At 46.0% G+C, this 20,499-nt stretch overlaps 1 protein-coding gene across 2 annotated transcripts; it reads left to right on the forward strand.

The window, feature by feature from the left end:
• Positions 1-13,270: 13,270 nt before the first annotated feature.
• Positions 13,271-19,539, forward strand: BAMBI (BMP and activin membrane bound inhibitor). Of its 2 annotated transcripts, none has more exons than XM_026000867.2 (3): positions 13,271-13,677; positions 16,779-17,066; positions 17,529-19,539. In XM_026000867.2, the coding sequence occupies exons 1-3, from the start codon at positions 13,602-13,604 to the stop codon at positions 17,945-17,947; spliced, it is 783 nt and encodes a 260-aa protein (XP_025856652.1). In that variant the 5' UTR covers positions 13,271-13,601; the 3' UTR covers positions 17,948-19,539. The 2 variants fall into 2 exon arrangements, with proteins under 2 accessions (XP_025856652.1, XP_025856653.1); XM_026000868.2 differs by lacking the exon at positions 13,271-13,677 and adding an exon at positions 16,562-16,684.
• Positions 19,540-20,499: the final 960 nt, after the last annotated feature.

A 20,499-nucleotide genomic window follows, 5' to 3' on the forward strand; every position in this document is an offset into this window, starting at 1 on the left:
CAGAACCCCTGAATCAGGAACTCTGGGGGAGGATCCCATTAATCTGTTTTAACGAGCCTTTCAAATGATTCTGATGCTTGCTCAAGTTTGAGAACCACTGAGCTGGGTCTCCGAGCCTCTGCAGAAACCAGGAACAAGGGCCCCTTTAATAGCCTATTATTCATTCTCCACAGTATGAGCAGGTGTACAAAGGAAGCTTAGAACTCTCAAGCCAGAAGGGACTTGAGAAGCCACTTCTTGGGTTGGTCCGTCCTTTGTCTGAGGATTCTGTGGCCCCAAGGGGTCAAGTGAGATCAGACCCCACATCAGGACTCCTGCCAGGAAAGTCATGGCTACCTTCCTTGTTCTTCGTCTGGAAGATGACATTATCTCTGGGTTCCTAGTGATCAGTGGCTCTCCCATCCACTGTCCTCAGAACAGACAGCAGGTATGGATTACAGGAGGCCTGAGGTGTCTCTTCCATGGTATCCATTTCACTGATGGGTGTGAAAATTCTGGTTGGTGTGAAGGCTGTGGTTCCTCGTTGTTCCTGCTTCTGCACCTAATGAGCACTGAGGGTCAGGGTCAGGGTCAGGAAATCCCCATAGAATATTTCTGTAGGGGAAGGCCAAGATCTGGGCAGAGAGAGCCTGCAGATAAAATCAGGCATCAGGGGAAATAATCACTGACAGCTGTTGGGCATGTTGGTTCTTGTAATGAAGACTCATATCCAAGAATGACCCCAAAATTCGTTTTCAGAAATCCTTTTATCTCAGGCTCATAGGAGCCCAGAGAGGTTCGGGAGCTGCAGGGCTTCAACCCACCCATCAACAGCCCTCGTTCTCAGCAACAAAATGTTTCTCTCTCTCTTCCCTTTTTCTCTTTCTTTCTCAAATTATTCCATTTGTCAAGAGGTAATTTTACCTTATAATATTGCCAAAATGTTCCTATGGAACCGTAGCTCAGAACTCTAGCAATTTCTTCCCGTATCTTTGTTCAAGGAGAAGCCAACCGTGATTTACCAGTGAATGCAATGGCCCACCGCATCTTCCCATCTTCCCAGTGGGCCAGAAGGCAAATGCTCGGTGCAGCTGGTGTGACCCCCAGAGAGCCATTCCACCCCCTCTCAGTTTCCTCAGCTGTGAAATCAGAGACGGAAGTGATTATTTCCATGATTTAATTTAAAAAGTGGCTGACGTGGCCTCGCATGGCTCTCAGTACACAGAGGAACTGTTTGATTAATTTGATCAGTCTAGACTGGCAACTCATGTGGAGTTGGAGGCTGAATTATCCTGTTAGTCTTTTGGCTTTGATCTTGACCTGAACGAGAGTCAGATTTTCACGTCATATGGCAGGAGGGGTGGGGGAGTTCCAGACAACATCCACAATACTGCCATGCTCCGTTCTGGGGGAAACCTCAGTCACCCATCTTTTGGTGGCACCTGGTCCTATGGATCAGGAAAGGAGGGCACCTTTGTGTAACTCCTGTTTGTGGAGGCTTTTTAAAGCCGAAGCCAGCTCCAAACAGTTTGTGGCTTTATAGAAACAATGCACACATTTAGACTTTAGGGGTCAGGGGTAATGCTCTGTGGTGGTTCTGTTCAGTTAGCACATTGCCATTCAAAAATATTAAAAACCAAGGAATAAACCGGGGTCTTTGAGAATAAGAGCTCCTCCTCGGGAAGAGTCCTGGCTCGCTGGGGGGTGACACACTCTCGGGCAAGGGTGTTTTGTTCAGAACAATGATCACCGTTGTTCTCCATGGCATACCTGGACCTGCTACCACCCCCTCCTCCTGGCCTTACACACAGAGAGAAGCTTGTTCCTTATTGTCCAAAGCCCTAGGAAGATTCTCGGAACAGGGCTCTCACTGATGTCACTGCCCGGCTTAGAGACACGGTCATTAAAATATTGACTCTAAATTTTCCCTGCAGTGACCTTGCTGCCTGTTCCAACAGCAAACCACGGCTGCTGTCTGCCCAGCTGGGTGCTACTTCCCTTTCACCACATGAGGGCGAGAAAGACGTGCCACTGGCCAGCTCCCTCCCAGGGGGTTGCCTACTCCACAAGGAGGCTCGGGCTGCAAAGGCCAGTGTGTTTCCTTCTCTGAAAAATAAAAGTGATAATAGATGTGAAAGTTCTAGTGTTGGCTTAGGGAGAAAGGGCTACCCTGGTGGGGTTGGGTTTTTTTTTTTAACATAATTTTTCTCCAGAGAAGAACACATTACTTCAAATAATATGGAAGAATTTGCATTTAAGGATACATGTGTAAGAAGTCAAATGTGTGGTAAAAGAGAAAGTTTGATGATTTGGAGCAGAGGCCCTGTTCCCAGCGCTGCTCCTCTTGCTTCTGGACCATGTGATGTGCAGGACATCTGGGAAGGATATTGGGGAGGACAGGCCTTTGAAGAGCAGCAGAGCCACCAGGCTGGGTTATGGTGACTCTGTTCCTGATTTTGGGGTCCAGTTCTAGGCACACTTCAAGGGGTACTTGTCAAGGAACTTAAAATACCGTGTTAGCAAAGGCTGGGAAAATAAACTACAATTACATCATGAAGGAAGATAGGCGGGGCACCTGGCTGGCTCAGTGGGAAGAGCATGGAACTCTTGATCTCGGGATCTTCAGTTTGAGGCCCACGCTGGGTACAGAGATTACTTAAATGAATAAATAAATAAATAAAAACTTTAAAAAAACACACACACACACGGGAGGGGGCACCTGGGTGGCTCAGTGGTTGAGCATCTGCCTTTGACTCAGGTCGAGATCCCAGAATCCTGGGATCAAGTCCCGCATCGAGCTCCCTGCATGGAGACTGCTTCTCCCTCTGCCTGTGTCTCTGCCTCTCTCTGTATGTCTCTCATGAAAGAATAGATAAAATCTTAAAAAAAAAAAAAAAAAAGAATGCCTTCTGATGACATGGGCGGTCCAGGGCTGGGAGAATCTGTATCAGTTTAAAATGGTTTTGAGGTTTTCTCCTTGATCCCAGATTTGAATTAAGACCCCATTTATCAGCTGTCTTCAGGTGGGCCACCTGCCCTTTGCAGCCTTACCTATAATTTCCTGCCCATGAACCAGTCCCGCCAGGTTACAGAGGGCTGGGGCACAGAACTGTGACGGCCCCCTACTCGGCTCATTTTGTCACTTAGAGGCACTCCTCTCAAGCAGTCATGGCCAGCTCTAGGGTCCACAGCCAGGTCTGAGAGCCACGCTGAAGCCCAGCCCTCACGTACCTCCCTCAGCTGGACATTCGCGGTCTTGAACAGCTCAGGGCAGCCCGAGTTGACTCTTAGGTCCTTACCACCTAGATGAGTTCCAGTGCCCGGCATTCTTCCTACTTCTAGAAAATGACAAGGCACTGTCATCTTTAATATTAAAGGAAACAATAAGTAGAAGCTGTAACTGTAATTATAGCATCTCAGTGTTGAAAGGGACTTTAAAGGGTCACCTGCTCCAACAATGACTTCACATGCCCATCACTGGATTTCACCCAAGTGCTTGGGAGCCACAGATTCTCTAGGCTGCCCTGTTCTGCCTCCAGGCGGCATTATTGCTAGGAAGTTCTTCCTTATTTTAAGTCTGCCTGACAACTTCTAGGTGGCATAGCTGGCACCCACTGGTCCTTGTGCCCTCTGTGATTCTACAAGCAAGTTTAAAAAAAAAAATCATTGAAAGTCTTTCCTTCACTGGTATGGTTAAATGTGGCATTAAGTGCCACTACCTACCTGATTGCTCTGCTTCGTTAAAGACGTTTCAAGGTGCTATACTCTGCCTTGAGGTCACCAGTCAGGAATGGTCTGATCCATACAGTGTCCAAACAGCTCACGGTTTTGAGCTGGACTTAAACATGTATTAGCACCAAGTGCTTGTATTACTAGTCACATTTTTTTTAAAAGATTTTGTTAATTTATTCATGAGAGACACGTGAGAGAGAGGCAGAGACACAGGCAGAGGGAGAAGCAGGCTCCTCGCAGGGTGCCTGATGTGGGACTCAATCCCAGGACCCTGGGATCTTGACCTGAGCCAAAGGCAGATGCTCAATCCTGAGCCACCCAGGCGCCTCTAGTCACATCTGTTTTTAAGAAACAAAGCTTCAGAAAGGGTAGACTGGTCATAGGGCTGCTCTTTGAAGACCTTCTTAAAGTGTTTCTTGGAAAGCAGTAACTTTATTTGCCTTGCTAGGGTAGGTAATGTCACTTGCTCTTTTCTAACCTGGGGTCATTTTTAAGGCTGAACCTGGAAGTGATCTTAGAGATCACCCTAGGAGTCATAGCTGATCGGTGACAATACAGGCCTAGAGAGATGCAATTGGCTCGAATCAAACACTGCTCCTTTCCCTTAGGTTTATCTGCTTTGTTTCCACGTGGCTTATTTTTAAGACCCCACTTAAGTCTCGAGTTAAAGGGGGAAGGGGAACTGGGTGATGGTGGTGAGGGTGAGGTGAGACAGACCTGCAGGCTAGACAGAAAGGCAAGGGCACGAGGCCCAGGACAGCGTTGTTTCTAGTGCCTACGACCCAAGCCCGAACCCCGGAGGATGGGGGCAGGGGGAAAGCTGTCCACACCAGAGGCGTCTGCCCCTTTGTTTAACTTTGGGCCCAGTCAGTGTCCCTGGACTTGTCACAAGTGAGGGAGGCGGCGGGGCGAGGCGGCCAAGGGCCGGCGGCAGGCAGGTGAGTCAGACAGGTGAGCAGGCCCGGCGGGGCGCACCTGAACTTGAGCGCTGCGGGCGGGGCGGGGCGGGGCGGGGGCTGGGGGCGTGCACAGGGGCCCCGGGGCCCGGGACTCGGCGCGGGAGGAGCCGAGCGCGGTGCGGGTGCGTCTGGGTCGGGGCCCAATGATGTAAAACAGAGCGGAGCTGCTTGGCGCCTCGGCACCATTACCTGCAATTATAATAATTGGTGCCTCTGTGCAGCGTTTGCTCCCCGCCCCCAGGGCTGTCTCGCTCGGTCTCCTTGTTTCCCCGCCTGCCTCGCTCTCGCGCGGCCCCGTCCGCCCGCCTTTGCCCGCCTCTCCCAGCCTCGCCCTCCCCTCTCTGCATCCTCCCCTTCCCGACGTTCTACCGCGGGGCGGGGCGCGGGGTGGGGGGTCCCTAAGGCCCGACACTAACGTCCGGTCGATTGGTCCGACTTGCACCTGCCGCTGCTACTCTATTTTCAACGGGGAACCTAGAGGGCTTGTCTTTGCCTTCACTTGATCCTTCAAGTGAAACGTACCTAGACTCTGCTTCCATTCCCATAAACCCGGGGCAGTAAAAATGTGTGAAGCCTGGAGTTAACTTTCCCGAAACTTCCAGGATCTGTCAATATGGAAGATTCCCCCTGGGGAACCACCCATCCCCATCACCCTCTCTCTTTATCTCCAGAGTCTTGGCTGGACTTTGGCTGAGTGTTGGAAACAAAAAGATTTCGGTCCTGAAGAGGCTTTGGCTGTACCTTACCCCTGACTAAATAAATAAACAAATAAACAAACAAATAAATACAAACATAAGCTCTTTTCTCTGCATTACCTGTATCAATCAGTGGTCGGACTCACCTATTTCCGGAAAAACTGTGCAGGTCTTCATAGCAAGATGACTTGAAGGATTAGGAAAAGGAATGTCACACCAACCCCACCTCTCCAGCCCACCACCCTGCTTGCCCTTTCTACAAACCTTTGTTAAAATTAGGCAGTTGCCTAAGAGAAGGATGGCCGTTTGGTAAGCACCCTGAAGGCATGAGTCTCTTCAGTAATCTTATTGATGACCCATAAAATAGAGTATGGCTCATGAGCACAGTTCATGGCAAAACATCCATAATGAAACCAGGATTTTATTTGGAAATGCTTCTCTCTGTCAGTGAATAAGCAACATTACACTTCTTTGGAAAATGCTATTGAATTGGAGATGGGTAATCTTTTAAAGGAGTCCTGCTACAGGGTAGGAGAAACTTCTTGGATTTCCCCGAAGAAGATTAAGGGCATAAATTCTGGCTCTTCCTTTAGTGAGCAGCTCCATTTCTTGCATGATGATAAGGTAGCCAACCAATTTGTCTCTGCTGATTCTTGGACTATCACCGGTCATGAGAGCTAACCTGTGTTGGCAAGATGCACGCTGTGTTTACAGAGCTATCACCACCCTGCCAAGACTGGATTGGCAGTGGCATCATTTCCGCTTCAAATTGTCGGCTCTGGGGAGAAGAAAATCCTGAACCCAGCTGAAGAGTCCTGAAGCTACCATAAATCTATTCGGATGATTCAAAGATAGATTTCGATAAGCTCATTGTTTCTACGGAAAATCATTTAACGTTTCTGTAGGGGCTCACAGTTAACATGTTGATCTCACGTTACTACCTTAGTGAGCTCTGAGACAGCCTGGCCACCCAGCACGCTTGTCCTTGTTTTATGGGAGAGGAAAGAGGGTCAGTGAGGGAACAACAGATTTGCTGGTGATAACACACTGACTCGTGGAGCGTGGATACAAATTTAGGTCTCATCTCCTCGTGGATTGTTGTTGCTTCATCGACAAGTTTCGAGCGTGTCCATTCAGGATTCACTCGTTGACATTAATTCCTTAAAAAAGAAAATTTATTCTGGATGACATTGTGAAAGGCATCAAAGGGAGAGAAAGCATAATAGAGGTATTTTCTGGTCTTTATTTATAATCTCTTTGAGTAGCCAGAATGAAAAGGGAAGTATAGTAACCATGTTAACAATGCTGCTTCTTTAGAAAACTCTTTTTATATTCCTATGACTTTATGAGGAATAGCTAAAGTGGTGTGGCATGGGGCAGTGGGGATGGGGCCTCTAAGTAAGCAAGTGACTATTTTGGCTTTTTGGTTGGAAGTTGATGAATTTTGTTCGTGTGTTACATATAGACTGCAAAGCAATGTCATTTGCTCATAGACATGTAGGCACCTGGCCCTCAAATATCCAAACTACATGTGTAGGGAAAGCTAGATACTTATCCATCCCAAATACTCATCTTTCTCAGAAAATTGATAAAAAGGCTATTTTCATTGCCATAGTCAACTAAAAAGGCAGGATATTCAAGACTGTTGTATCTTGTAATCCAGAAGTAATCCGGAAGTTCAAAGTGATCCTGCTGTCCTCCTGGCTCTGGAAAGATCTGACGCTTTGGTCTGTATAGATGGGCTGCTTTCATTTGGTCACATGAAGTTTATTTTTGATAACAACAGCAAACAGTCAAGTGAGAAATTCACACTAAGTTAATGATTTGAAGGAATTCACTAATACTTTTTTATAGGTGAGTTAAACTTTGTATATGTGTATCATGTATATATACACATTTTATATAAAAAAAAAAATATATATATATATATATATGACAGTTCACGGTAGACAGGGTGACAAGAGACAACTCTGTGAAAAGGAGATCCAAATCTTCTCATTTCCAGTTCCAGGAGGCTGGCTTCCCAGCAAGGTAAGTAATGCTTCTCTATTCCCAATTAGCTGTATCCTTACAATAAGCCTATTGTATCCATACAAGAAACCCCTCCTAAATTAACTAATCTTCAATGGGTCTCTTTCTTTTAATTAAACAAGTCTAGCTGAACAGCATACCATCAATGTGCATATTTTACTTATTTATTTATAAAGATTTTATTTTTTCAAGTAATCTCTACACCCAATGCGGGGCTTGAACTTGCAACCCTGAGATTGAGTCACATGCTTCACCGATCAAACCAGGCAGGCACCCCAAATGTGCATATTTTAAATGTCTTTGAGACGGGAGGCTAAAAATATAGGTAAGTGACATTAAACTATGAATGGGACAGTGGAGAGTTATTTGTGTTCAAACAAATTCACAGAGAATAGAAGCTTGTTTGTTAGGTGGCCAAATGGAACTAAGGAAGATTATTGAATATGGGGGCAAACCCTTATAAGTTCTTCCCTTCATATCAAGAAGAACAAGAATTCTGTTCACTGATGGTCTCACTCAGCGGAAACCTGTAGCTCTCTCCAAAGCCTCTGCCCACAGAGTACATTGCACTGAAATGCATTGAATGTTAGAAGGTGTCTTCATTTGGCTGGCATTTCATTCCAGGGGCTGAACCCATGCATCAAATTTAATGTGTATCTTTGACACTTTGTAAGAGTGAGACAAATACTGTATAGCTAATTATTTCCTCAGGAATTATTATGAAATAAAAATGGTGGCATTGACAAAAACACGATGGCAAATGTAAGTTTCAAAATTCCACAGCAAAAGACCTCATTTTGTCCTGTCAATGAGATTTCAGTTTGGAAGATCCAGTATTAGATGAGAAAGGCTTTATCATAAGAAGTCACTCTGAGGCCAGCAAAGGAAGAAGAGTGGGTAGAAGCAGAACAGCAGAAAACTCAGGCAGATTTTGGGCTGTGGAAGACGATGAATGGTTTCAGTCCATTTCAAGCTACAGACTAAATGGTTGGCTGTCTAAAGCAAATATCAAAGCTTCTGAATTTCAGTGGCTTGATTGTGAACATTTTTTTTTAATCCAACGGAACACAAGCAAAGTATTGTTAGCTCAGGAGATAGAACTCAAAAATATTGTTCCTCACATTACTGAACAGCATTCTAGGTCAAGGATGTTCCTTTAAGGAGGATTTGTTTAAAGTAATTTCTCTGCTCTAAAGGATTGATTTACCATTGTAGTTACAAGAACAAAAGGAATCAAACTGGCTATTTGACGAAAATAGGCAAAACTAGCAGGTTATTGAATAATTTCTACTACAAGTTCTACTGGCTTAATGACATTAACATAACTGAATAGAACAAAGGCTGTGGGTTATGGTCAAGGATTATACAGAATATATTTGATGTGATTGGATTATAAGTAATACTCATTGTTAAGTTCATAAAGTAATGTTCTCTAACGAGGGACATTTCTTACTGTATTCTTTTTCTTTTTTAAAGGTTTTATTTATTTATTCATGAGAGACAGAGAGAGGCAGAGACACAGACAGAGGGAGAAGCAGGCTCCCTGCAGGGAGCCCGATGTGGGACTCATCCAAGGACTCCAGGATCACACCCTGAGCTGAAAGGCAGGTGCTTAGCTGCTGAGCCATCCAGGTGTCTCTTCTTACTGTATTCTAAACTTAGTTGCTTTAAAATATTTTTTTTAAGTTTTATTTATTTGAGGGGGGAGGGGCAGAGGGAGAAAAGTGAGAGAATTCCAAGAAGATTTCCTACTGAGCTTGACACCCGTCCCAGGGCTCCATCCCACAACCCTGAGATCCCAACCTGAGCTGAAATCAAGACTCAGGAAAGCCCCACCCAGGTGCCCCAAGTTGCTTTAAAAATTCTTAAGAAAACTTCCACCCAACAGATACTGCAGGGTTTATTTGTAAGGCCCCCCCCACCCCCATGGCATTTTTGCTAGCTTGTGGGAGGATGGGCATTTTGGAATGTGACCTTCAGTCTTTTTTCTGGGTCCTATCACACTAATCTACCGGACCCTGAAGTCAGTTCATTTTGGAAAAAAGAAAAAACCAAAACCAAAACCAAAACCAAAACAAACAAACAAAAAAACACAAAGAAACAAAAGAGACAAAAAACAACCACTTCACTACATAGCCATTCTTTTAGGCTGGGCTAAATCTCTCACCTTTGACTTTATTCCAATGAAAGTAAATTTCAGTCTGAACTCCTAACTTCTACTGAGAATAAATTACTTTTTAAAAAAGCTGCTACTGGGAATTCAAAGTGTTATCCAACCTCTGTGGATTGTTAGTTGGTAGAAGATCTGTATAACAGGCAGAAATGTTAGATTCTATCCTTAGACTGTAAGAGCTGTTTGTATGCCAGCCAGGAACTAAACACAACTGTTTCTCTCGGAACAAAATGTACCAAGAGTTATTTTTCATCTTCATTGTGAAGAGAGAGGCATTGCTGAAAATGAGGATCACATATACCTTTGGGAAGCAATGGCATTATTTGAGTAAGCAGAGATTGGTATTATAGCTTTGTTAAGGAAACGGGCTGGACATAAACCACCACCACCACCACCACCCTTTTTTTTCTATTTATTAAAAAAAATTTTAGAAAGTTATTCTGTGGTGTAGAGCAATGTAAAAATGTGTCAGTGTTGTGATTATATACGTCATATACATTATACATAATATATATCCATATATGCCTGTGGATAAAACCTATTTAGAACATTCTTTGATGCTAATAATATTAAACTATCATAGTGTTTAATTATTTCAGTTTGTTAGGCCTAGAATGAGCATTCTGTTCTTAAGTACAGATAGCTGGTTCCAGCTTATATATTCAGAATTCCCTTCATAAGAGTAAAAAGAATTTTGGTCACTGATTTCCTTTCTTAACTGAAGTTTCCAAAAGACACTAGATTTTGCTATTTTCTCTTCTACTTGCCAACCTATGTGTAGGAAAGTAATAATAGAAGTAGGTACAAAACGCAAGAAAAATTCTGTAGAGAAGCAATTTCCTTGAGTCTTAAATTGAATTAAAATTGTTACCTATTCTCTCAACCACCAGTATGGCCTCCTAATTGACATATTATCCATGAGCCAATTTTGACTTTCCACATCGATTCAAACACTCTCATTCACTTAGTTGAAAAGTCCATGTCTGCTCCAAAACCATTAGACAAAGTACAGACTTGTTTCCCTTAAAACTAATTTCTGGCAATTTAAAAAGTCTGCCCATTAAACTAATAATAAAAACAAAAGAGTTGAAACATTGTCTGAGGAATGGATCATAAATTCTTATTCTGAATTGTGTTTGGAACAAAAAAGTATACATCCTGGAATGATCAAACATCCAAAGGAATTCAGTAAAACACAAGTATCATAGTTTGGATCCTTTGAGTTGAAGGGAAAAGAACCTTAAGTAAAAAAGGGGAAATTATCAAGGTGCCTGAGTTAACTTAATAAGGAACCTAAGGACCTGAACTGACTGGGTATCCATCTGGACTTACACACCTTTGTCATTTTTCTCTTCTTCTGCAGACAGGTAAACTCTGTACGTCCACCGTGAATTGACCTCTACAGATTGAGAGGCATCTCTGGCCAAAGATCCAGAAGAGACAACTTCACTGGTCCATCTGGGGTCCTGTGACCACCCATGGCCAGAGGCACAGAGGCCCCCAGTTGGCCTGCCAATGCCCACTCCAGAGAAAGCAGATGTTCCTCTGAAGAGGGCTGGGAAAGGACTCAGAATGTGTTTAGTGCAGTGCAACTTTCATCAACACATCCCCCAAGACTGCCTTCCATTAAACAAGTATTTATCTGCATTACAGGTAAATACAGTTATTTTCTGATGCATCTCTTCCCACTCCTTACTTCACATTTTATGCTCCAACAACAAAGAATTGCTTGCAGCTCCATCTCCCCATCCCCTACTTACCACCCATATTCCCCAACGCAATCAATAAACGTCACACTTGTGCCCTCTATGCTGGTAATGGTCTCCTTGCAGTTCTTCTTGTTTTTTTAGGAGTCATGCCGGATGTCACTGCTTCCAGCAGACCTTCCAGTCCTCTTTTACTTCCTGGGCTGCTTATCTCTTCTTTCTTTATGCATCATAACATTGTGCACGGAAATCTCTATCATCTTCCCACTCCATTGTTTGTGATTTACTGTTTAGGTTCTGACATCTTTATAACCCCAGACGGAGTCTGGCCTATAGTGGGCGCTTCGAGACAGTTGAATGAAAAGTTTTCTTTTAGCTAATAATTGACTCTCTAGAGTTAAAAAAAAAAAAAAAAGTGTGTCATTACGTGAGAAGTATTGTCTGCATGAACCCCTGAGAACTGTTAACTTGTCAAAGAATTAGATGTCAGGAAGTTCTAATCAAAGTCTTCCTTAGGACCAAGGGTCAGCTCACCACTTGAGAAATGCCTGCTGTTTACCTGGTGCCCTAACCAGTTTAACTTCCCCTTAAAATGTCTGCGGGGCTTGCTCTCCCATCCTTTCCGAGGCAGTTTGGATTTAGTGAAGTAATGGGCAGAGCATCAATTTATGAAATCATTTTATTTTTTTCTGCACAAAACAGTTTTTTTAGAGGCAATCTCATTAACTGTATCTTGTGTCCTCTATGGACTTGCAACTTTAATTTACAAGGTTCACCTTGATTTTTGGTCCTCCAGTCATGTATATTTTTTTCTTAGCCTCAAAGTTCGTTGCTGTACTGCGGTCCTAAAGGGTTTGACTTTACATCTCCCACCCTAGCATTAAATGCTTTTCTTTCTCTGCAACCCCCACCCCACCCCTTGACATTTTATCAGGTAGGGAAGTGTTGGCTGAGCCTAAAAGGAAATTTACAAATGGTTGACTTTGGTTCCTTTCAGGTTAGGGGAGGAAGGGATACAAGAGCATTCCCTCAGATAAAGAGTTTTAAGTTGAATTTCACCAAAAAAAAAAAAAAAAAAAAGAACCACCACCATCAACCACCACCAAAACAGCAGCAGCAAAGCCTCCAGGACCGCCTTTGGGTACGCTGGGGGCCGGCATCCCTGCAAGTCCTAGTAAATGAATGAGTATCTCCGAGAGGAGATCGCTGTGGGGCTGATATCGATCAGGGTCAGCCGGTGTGTTTGCCTGCGATTGTTCGGGGGGCGGTTAATTGAGTGTCAGTCTCGGCCAGTGTCGTCTCGCTGGCGCCGGTGCTTTTGGATTTGCTAATTTTCGTTAAGTGTCTCTAGCCGGCTCCTCGTCCCCGGTCTACCCCGGGGAACTCAGCGGCTCGCGCGGACCCACAGTCTGTCTGTCTGGGCTTTATCGATCCCGGGGCGGGCGGCTCCGGCGGATGCGCCGAGGGGGTGGGGAGGGGCTGAGAGCCGACCCCACCGCCGGCCGCCCCCTCCCGGGCTGCAGCCCGAGCCCGCTCCGCCGCCGCCAGGGAGCCGAGCCCCTGGGGGCCGCCCCGGCCGAGGGCTCCCGCAGGCGACCGCGCCGTCCTCGCGCGCCCCGGGGGCCACAGCACGAAGAAGCCGCGGGCCGGGGGATGCCGGCCCAAGTCCGGGCGGGGAGGACCGACCCGCGCCTCCCGCAGGTCACGGACGCGCGGGCCTCCGCGAGGGGGAGCGCGGGAGACGGCGGCCTCGCGGGCCGCAGCCCCAGACGCCGGCGCCGCTCGCCGCCGCTCGCCGCCGCGGGGCAGGTCCCTCCCGGGCCCTCTCTGGCCCCGCCCCCTGGCTGCGGAGGTGATTGACAGGAGCCCGGCGGCCACTCAGACGGCGCCGGCGCCGCCGGGGGCGGGGCCGGGGGCGGGGCCGGGGCGGGGCCGGGGCGGGGCGCGGTCGGGCCGGCTCCCCGCGCGGGGCGCTATTTACGGCGCGGACCGGGGCAGGCGGAGGCGGGCGCAGGCTGGAGCTCGCGGCCGGCGCTGTCTGCGCGCGCTCGGGGAGCCTCTGCCTTCGCGCCGTGGCCGGCTGACGGGGAGCGAGACGGGGAGCCCGCCCGGGACCGCGGCGCCGGGCGGAGCCAAGGGGCGCGGTGGCCGCGCAGTCGGGCCCCGAAGTCCTGCGGGCTCGTGGGCGCCCCCCGGCCGCGGCCCGGCCCCTCGCCCCCTCGCCTCTCGCCCTCTCGCCGACGGCGCCCGCCGCCCCGGGGAGCACCCATGCCCCGCGCGCTCCGGGAGCCGTAGGGTGCAGCTGCGCCGCGGCCGTGGGGCGTCAATGGATCGCCATTCCAGCTACATCTTCGTCTGGCTGCAGCTCGAACTCTGCGCCATGGCCGTGCTGCTCACCAGAGGTGGGTGCCCGCCGGCCGGCCGGGGCGCGCTGTCCGGGAGGGCGCGGGGTCCCGGGGTCCCCTGGAAGGCGGCTGCCCGGGCTTTGTTGGCGGCGGGCGAGGCCTCCCCCGCGCCCGAGCCCGCAGGTCGCGACACGTTGCCGGGTCCGCGGCCGCCCCCTGGGGTGGCCCCGGGGCGGGCGCGTGGAGGTGGAGCCCGCCCTCGGGGCCGGCGGGTGTCCCGGGTTTCCGTGAGTCCGTCCGTGGCGAGCTTCTGAGCGTCTGCAGCCGCGGCGCGCGGGACCCCGCTCGGGGGCGCGGAGCCGGAGCCGGGGTGCCCCGGCCGCGAGTGTGAGGCTCGGCGCGGGACGCTGCGGCCGTGCGGCTGCGGCTGTGCGGCTCCCCGGGCGCCGTCGGCCCGTTGCCCCCTCGCCCCCATACTTTGCACACTGCTGCCCCCCCCCCCGCCCAAGGAAAGAGAAACGGGAAAGAAAAAGGTCAGTTTCTCCCCGCACCCCCCGCAGGCTTTCCCTGCTTTAGGTCGAAATAACCCAAACTTCTGGATTTCAAGGACTCCCCCGCCTCCCCCGCCACGAACTCTACCTACTGTTCTGTGAACAGATAAAAAAAGTTTTTTTAATGGGAAGCATTATTTAGCTTTTGCCCCCCCCCCCCACTTTTTCTCTAATTGCCATGTAGCAGGCATGAGGTTAAAGGATAAGCTGGCCCAGGGAGGATGATGTGCTACAGTATTTATTTATTTTGGAAGGAAGGGTGTAATTAACCCTAAATAACAGCCCTGCTAGCCTGCAGACGGGAGCCTCCTGGCCCTGTCGAAGGCCGCGGAGCAGGGAGGGACTCGGACTGACATGAAGTCACAGATACCGAAACTATGTGCCTGATAATGATATAATTAGGGGATCAGAGATTTCTGACTGCTGCGGACTTCAAAAGCTTTAGAAGAAGCCAGCAGTCTCTCCTGTAGCCATCTTGACTAAAGCAGGCATTTTTGTTTAATCACTACATACAGTAACAAGAAAAGGGGGGGAACAGAAGAGCATTGTTCACTGTTTCCAAATACCAGTCCCCTTTCTGGGCCCTTTTGCATGCCACAGGAAGAAACTATGAAACAACAGAAATATAGTTTTAATACAGTAATACAAAAGTCCATTCAACTTGTTCAAATGTGGCTCCAATTAAAAAAAAAAAAAGTTGTTAGAACTTTTCGTAGTTACCTGTCAAAATTTTATTGGACTGTTTTAGGTCATTGAAAATATAGTGTTTTAAATAGGCTCTCATAAACATTTTACTTTTTTTTTTTTTTCCTTTTTTCCTTCAGTGCTCTTTTTCTGCACTGGGTCTGAAGGTGAATAGGATCAAAACGGACATTGAATCTGTTTTATTTCTACTTTAAATCTGTCTATGGAATTCGTCAAGATTAGGGGATATGTAGCCATCACCACATGAGACCTGGTGAGCTTTGTAAAAAAAAAAAAAAAAAACTCAAGTTAGCTTGGCAGGAGAGAGAACCTTTCAAAAGCAAGAGTTCCAAGGTGAAGGGCTTCCTAGAGAGAGGGGACTTGGGCCCAGACTCCTGGCAGAGAGCGTGCAGGTTTAAGATAAGAGCAGGACCTCCAGATTTGGACAGTTAAACTCAGATTGCCAAAGATCTGTGATTAGCTGGCAGCTTTGGGTTCTTTTGCTGTTTTAGAACGAAAGCACTAGCAATGTCTGATGAAAACTGAGCACACCATACAGTGGCCTGGAATTTGGACAGATAATTAAATGAGACACCTTACTCAGGCGTTCACATTCATGGAGAGGAGGAAGAAAGGAGAGGGTAGGAAGAGGTCTATAAAACCACAGTTCCTGGTGTTTGATTTCAGAGCAGGGATTTCAGTAATAACGACACAAAACTTCAGATTGGAAAGCTGGGAAGAGGTGTGCGCGTTAGTTCAGTTTACAGTAGCTTTACTTGGGACATATGACAGTGACCAGAGTCCGCTGGGTCAGATCCGGTATTAGTGATATAGCTCTGAGACCCAGATCATTTGAACTAGAAATTGAGGCTAAAAGCCTTAGAGCATGCATTGCAGCAAAATGTTACCAGCGACTTGCAACTCACCAAATAAGTTTTATAAAGGAAACTTTTAATCACTTCCTGGAGAAAAATTTGAGGTTTCCTTAAGGATTTTTCATTCAACCAGCAGAGGATTTTCAGTTTCAATGTTTCCCCTTTTAGATCCCACGTTGAATTACATTTAAAACCAGGGAGTTAAGGGGAGGAGAAGTTAGCTTTGCCGTTTTTTTTTTTTTTTTTACACCAGCCTCCCCTCCTCACTCCCCCCCCCCCCCCCCCCCCCCAGTTTTATGACTTTCCATTTGGGCTGAAAGAAATTGACTTTGGCAAGCAAACCACTAATTGTAAACTGCCTAGTTCCTGTTTTACAATATACTGACTAAAAGCTCCTCTGCATGAAAAGATCTTTATAGGCAAAGTTTGCCTTTTCTAGAGAGGTTGCAAATAGCTGCCCAGTTTCATAGTTTTAAAACCTCCTGACCGGAGCAATTTCTAGATTGTTGTGTTTCTAGTTAATAACTTTATAAGGTGTTAGCTAAAGCTCTTAAATCTTGGCACAGCCCTTTAAGGTAGTAAACAATTCAGTAGTTCCGATCAAATATTTATACTGACAAAATCAAAAAGCCTAGCATTTTTTATGTTGTATGGTCACATCGGATTAAAATGAATAAACAGTGTAATTTACCTTACGGTAGAAGAAGTTATCATGATGATTATTTCCGATATATATATATATATATATTTTTTTTTTTTCTTCCAGAAGTCGTATTTTGAATTACTTGCTAACTTATCAGTAATCACAATTGAACTTTGATTCTCTGCAGTGGGGATTAATACATTTCTAAAATTACATTTAACTGGATTGAAATGTAAGCACCGATTTGCATAGAGGGCTCTTCCAAGGCTACCCAGGCTGCCATTGCAGGAACTCAGCTGAATATTCTAAAAGTTCGTGCCTTTGATCTTAAGATCTAGCAATTGCTCAAGTAGATGCTTTATCTGGTCTCTGAAGGCGCGTGACGAAATTTCTCATTGTTTTCAGGTGAAATCAGATGCTACTGTGATGCTGCCCACTGCGTGGCAACTGGTTATATGTGTAAATCTGAGCTGAGCGCCTGCTTCTCTAGACTTCTTGATCCTCAGAACACAAATTCCCCGCTCACCCATGGCTGCCTGGACTCTCTCGCAAACACGGCAGACATCTGCCAAGCCAAACAGGCACGAAACCACTCTGGCACCACCATGCCCACATTGGAATGCTGTCATGAAGATATGTGCAATTACAGAGGGCTGCACGATGTGCTCGCTCCTCCCAAGGGGGAGGCCTCAGGTAGGTAGAAGCCCTCTCTAACCAGAACTCTGGCCTCATCTATAGGTTCATGGCAGCCGGGACTTTGAATGTCTGCTATTGATTTTGTTGTTAATGTAATTAGAGACACCAGAGGGAGAGGCATGGCTGGATGCAAAGATGCATCTCTATTGAGTAGCTTTTATGTCTGCCTGAGCATTAGATGTCTGTCTACATAATGGGTTTTGCCTAGTTTTTCAACATTTTGAAGACCTAGAAGACCGTTACTGTTCGGTAAGGACAGTCCCTAAAGGACTGTTTTCGTAAGCTCATCTTTGCATCGCTTTGCAACGTTTATTTTGTAAATATTTGTTGATTTCACCATAAGCTTTTTTTTTTTTTTTTTTTCCTTAACCTGGGGTGCCTTATTGCAAACGGATAGATGATGGTAAATATCTGCAGGCAGGGCTAACGTGGTTCGATTCCTCATTTGTGTTCCTCCAGGACAAGGAAACCGCTATCAGCACGATGGCAGTAGAAACCTCATCACCAAAGTCCAGGAGCTGACTTCCTCCAAAGAGTTGTGGTTCCGGGCGGCTGTGATTGCTGTTCCCATTGCCGGCGGCCTAATTCTGGTGTTGCTTATTATGTTAGCCTTGAGGATGCTTCGAAGTGAAAACAAGAGACTGCAGGATCAACGGCAACAGATGCTGTCCCGTTTGCACTACAGCTTCCATGGACACCATTCCAAAAAGGGGCAGGTGGCAAAGTTAGACTTGGAATGCATGGTGCCAGTGAGCGGGCATGAGAACTGCTGTCTGACCTGTGACAAAATGAGACAAGCAGACCTCAGCAACGAGAAGATCCTCTCGCTCGTTCATTGGGGCATGTACAGTGGGCACGGGAAGCTGGAATTCGTATGACGGAGTCTTACCTGAACCGAAGTTCTTGGACGCTTGAAGGCTTTGAGTTCTGCTGGACAGGAGCACTTTATCTGAAGAAAAAACGGACTCACGGAATCCCCTTTGAGAGACAAAATGACCTCTGCAAACAGAATCTTGGATATTTCTTCTGAAGGATTATTTGCACAGACTTAAATACAGTCAAATGTATTATTTGCTTTAAAATTATAAAAAGCAAAGAGAAGACTATGTACACACTGTTACCAGGGTTATTTGCATCTGAGCGAGCTGGAATCGAGTACCTAAATAACCTAAAATGTGCTCTGTGTAAGCTCCAACATCTTGATTTATTGTAAAGATTTAAAAATATATATATATATATTTTGTCTGGAATTTAGCAGTGTCTTGTCATAAATTAAAAACTAAGTGGGAAGCATAAGAAACTCCGTGTTAATGATACAAATGAAGACCTGTTGTTGCTCAGTAAGGTCTCGACTATGATTTGGCTTGATTTCTTTGTTTTTTGTTTTGTTTTGTTTTTGTTTGTTTTAAAGCAAGACTGAGATCTTGTTTATTCTTACATGCATATTCATCGTTTCCTTACAGTATGGAGAATTTCTAAATGTGTACTGCCCACCATTCAGTGTCTTCCCCACATTTTTTTGTTAGAATAATCCTGATGTTTAGCTTGCACCTAAGAGAAATCTTAAACTTCCTTATACCAGGTCAGATATGATGGATCAGTGTCTGGAGCTGCCTTATTAACAAAGATAATATTCATCAACTTAATCCAGTTGCTCTGGAATGCTTTTTTAGAATGTGTCTACCTCCAACCAAAAAAAGAAAAACCGAACCAAACCTGCTCAACGAAACTTTTTCTTGTAGTTAATGTTAGTCACTGTCTACTTTTACTGTTGGTTCATCAGTTGACTTTGTCTCAGACCAAATGCAATTTTTTGGATTTCAAATTAGCCAAACTTGATTGTGTCATGCTCCTAGTTTTCAAGCCTTCCTTCGATGCAGTGTTCTACTCACATTTTTTTTTTTCTTAATGTTTAGAAAGGGTGTCAATAGTGAACATATTTGTATCAATTGGGATTTAAAGAACAGGCAATGCCACTAGGGCTCCCTGCCCTCCACAGTGGTGACTTCAGCCACTGATAGACTAAGTAATAGTGTGTCCACTCCTGCAGGACTTTATGCCTGGCAACACTGCTCAGCCTGAATTTAAACCCATGCCACATTTGTGTATTTTTTTCCTCCAAATAGATCTTTGTTAGCCTCAACGTGAGAAGAATTTGCCATGTAGGATTCTTTTTTTTTTGATTCTTTATTTGTATATTTGAAACTTTCGCTTAAAAATTAACCTCTAGTTCTGCATATTTGAGTATGGGGTTTTCTGAGTGTTAAAGGATTGTGTGTGCATATTTGGGGGATTATTTTATGATCAGCATAATTTGAGTCCCTTAAGACAGAGGCAGTAGCCAAGTTCATGGAAGAATTGGGAGTTGAAATGCCTAATCTAAAAACGAGTACCTAGATCATTTAATAATTAACAGACCACAGCCCCATACAAAGTAGGCTATGGAATAAATACACATTTTAATAAATGACAGCATTTGTATTGTGCTTTTTGAGAATGACACTTCTTGCATGCATGACTTACAGTTTATAAAAGATGTTAAGTTTTAGGTATGTCACTTTTTGAGGGAGCCAGAGAATTGTGGGACATAACCATCCAAACCTATCAGGAGGAGAGAATTCACCAAAATCCCCCCCCTTCAAGGAGTTTCCACCCTCACCCATTTTTAGCTTCAGATCGAATTACAGTAGTTTCATAGTATGAAGATTAATAAAAGACTTCTTGCTCCTTATCCATTTGCTTTCATGTACAGCATCATGGGAACGCAGTGATGCCTCAAGCAGCCACTATTTGCATCAGCTCCGATTGGTTACTTTTCCCCTGCTGGCTTTGCTATTACTCGCCATTCACCCCACTTCTTCCAAATACCAGCTAAGAGCTCAATAGTTGGCTAGCTAAGGCAATGAAGGCTTTAAAGTCCTGTATTTTGAAATGCTTGAAAACCCGTAAAACCCTGTCCTCCAGACAAGGCCCGGGTCTCTGCTGGCACTGGAATCACAGACATTTGCTGGAAGCTGAATGCAAAATGCCTCCACTTCTGTATTCTGTGTTGGCTGCCCTGCCTCTTGTGCCTTGTGTAAATTCACTAGGCTGTCCGTAGCCCCCTGTAGCCCCCTTTGGCAGCAGGGCGATGGCACTGTGCCCCTGCCCCCGCCAGCAGACTGGGGGTCCCCACGTGTTAAAGTACTAGCTGCATTAGAGACTGGCTCTTCCCGGGTCTTTTCCTAATGACGAACCCTTTCCCCTTCGTGTGCAGTATTCATAAATACTAAATGATGATATTTATCCATTTAGTATTTGCACACGCCCTCACCGCCAGTCTTAAAAATCAGACCTGGGCGTCATAACTCGGCCTTTCGACGAAAATATTGCAGGTTTCTCAACTTTGATTTTTACCAGGGACTAAATATAGGTTCTCCATGCGCTTTCC

The sequence above is a fragment of the Vulpes vulpes genome, chromosome 2, assembly GCF_048418805.1.
Source record: "Vulpes vulpes isolate BD-2025 chromosome 2, VulVul3, whole genome shotgun sequence".
In the NCBI taxonomy this organism is placed as follows: Eukaryota; Metazoa; Chordata; class Mammalia; order Carnivora; family Canidae; genus Vulpes; species Vulpes vulpes.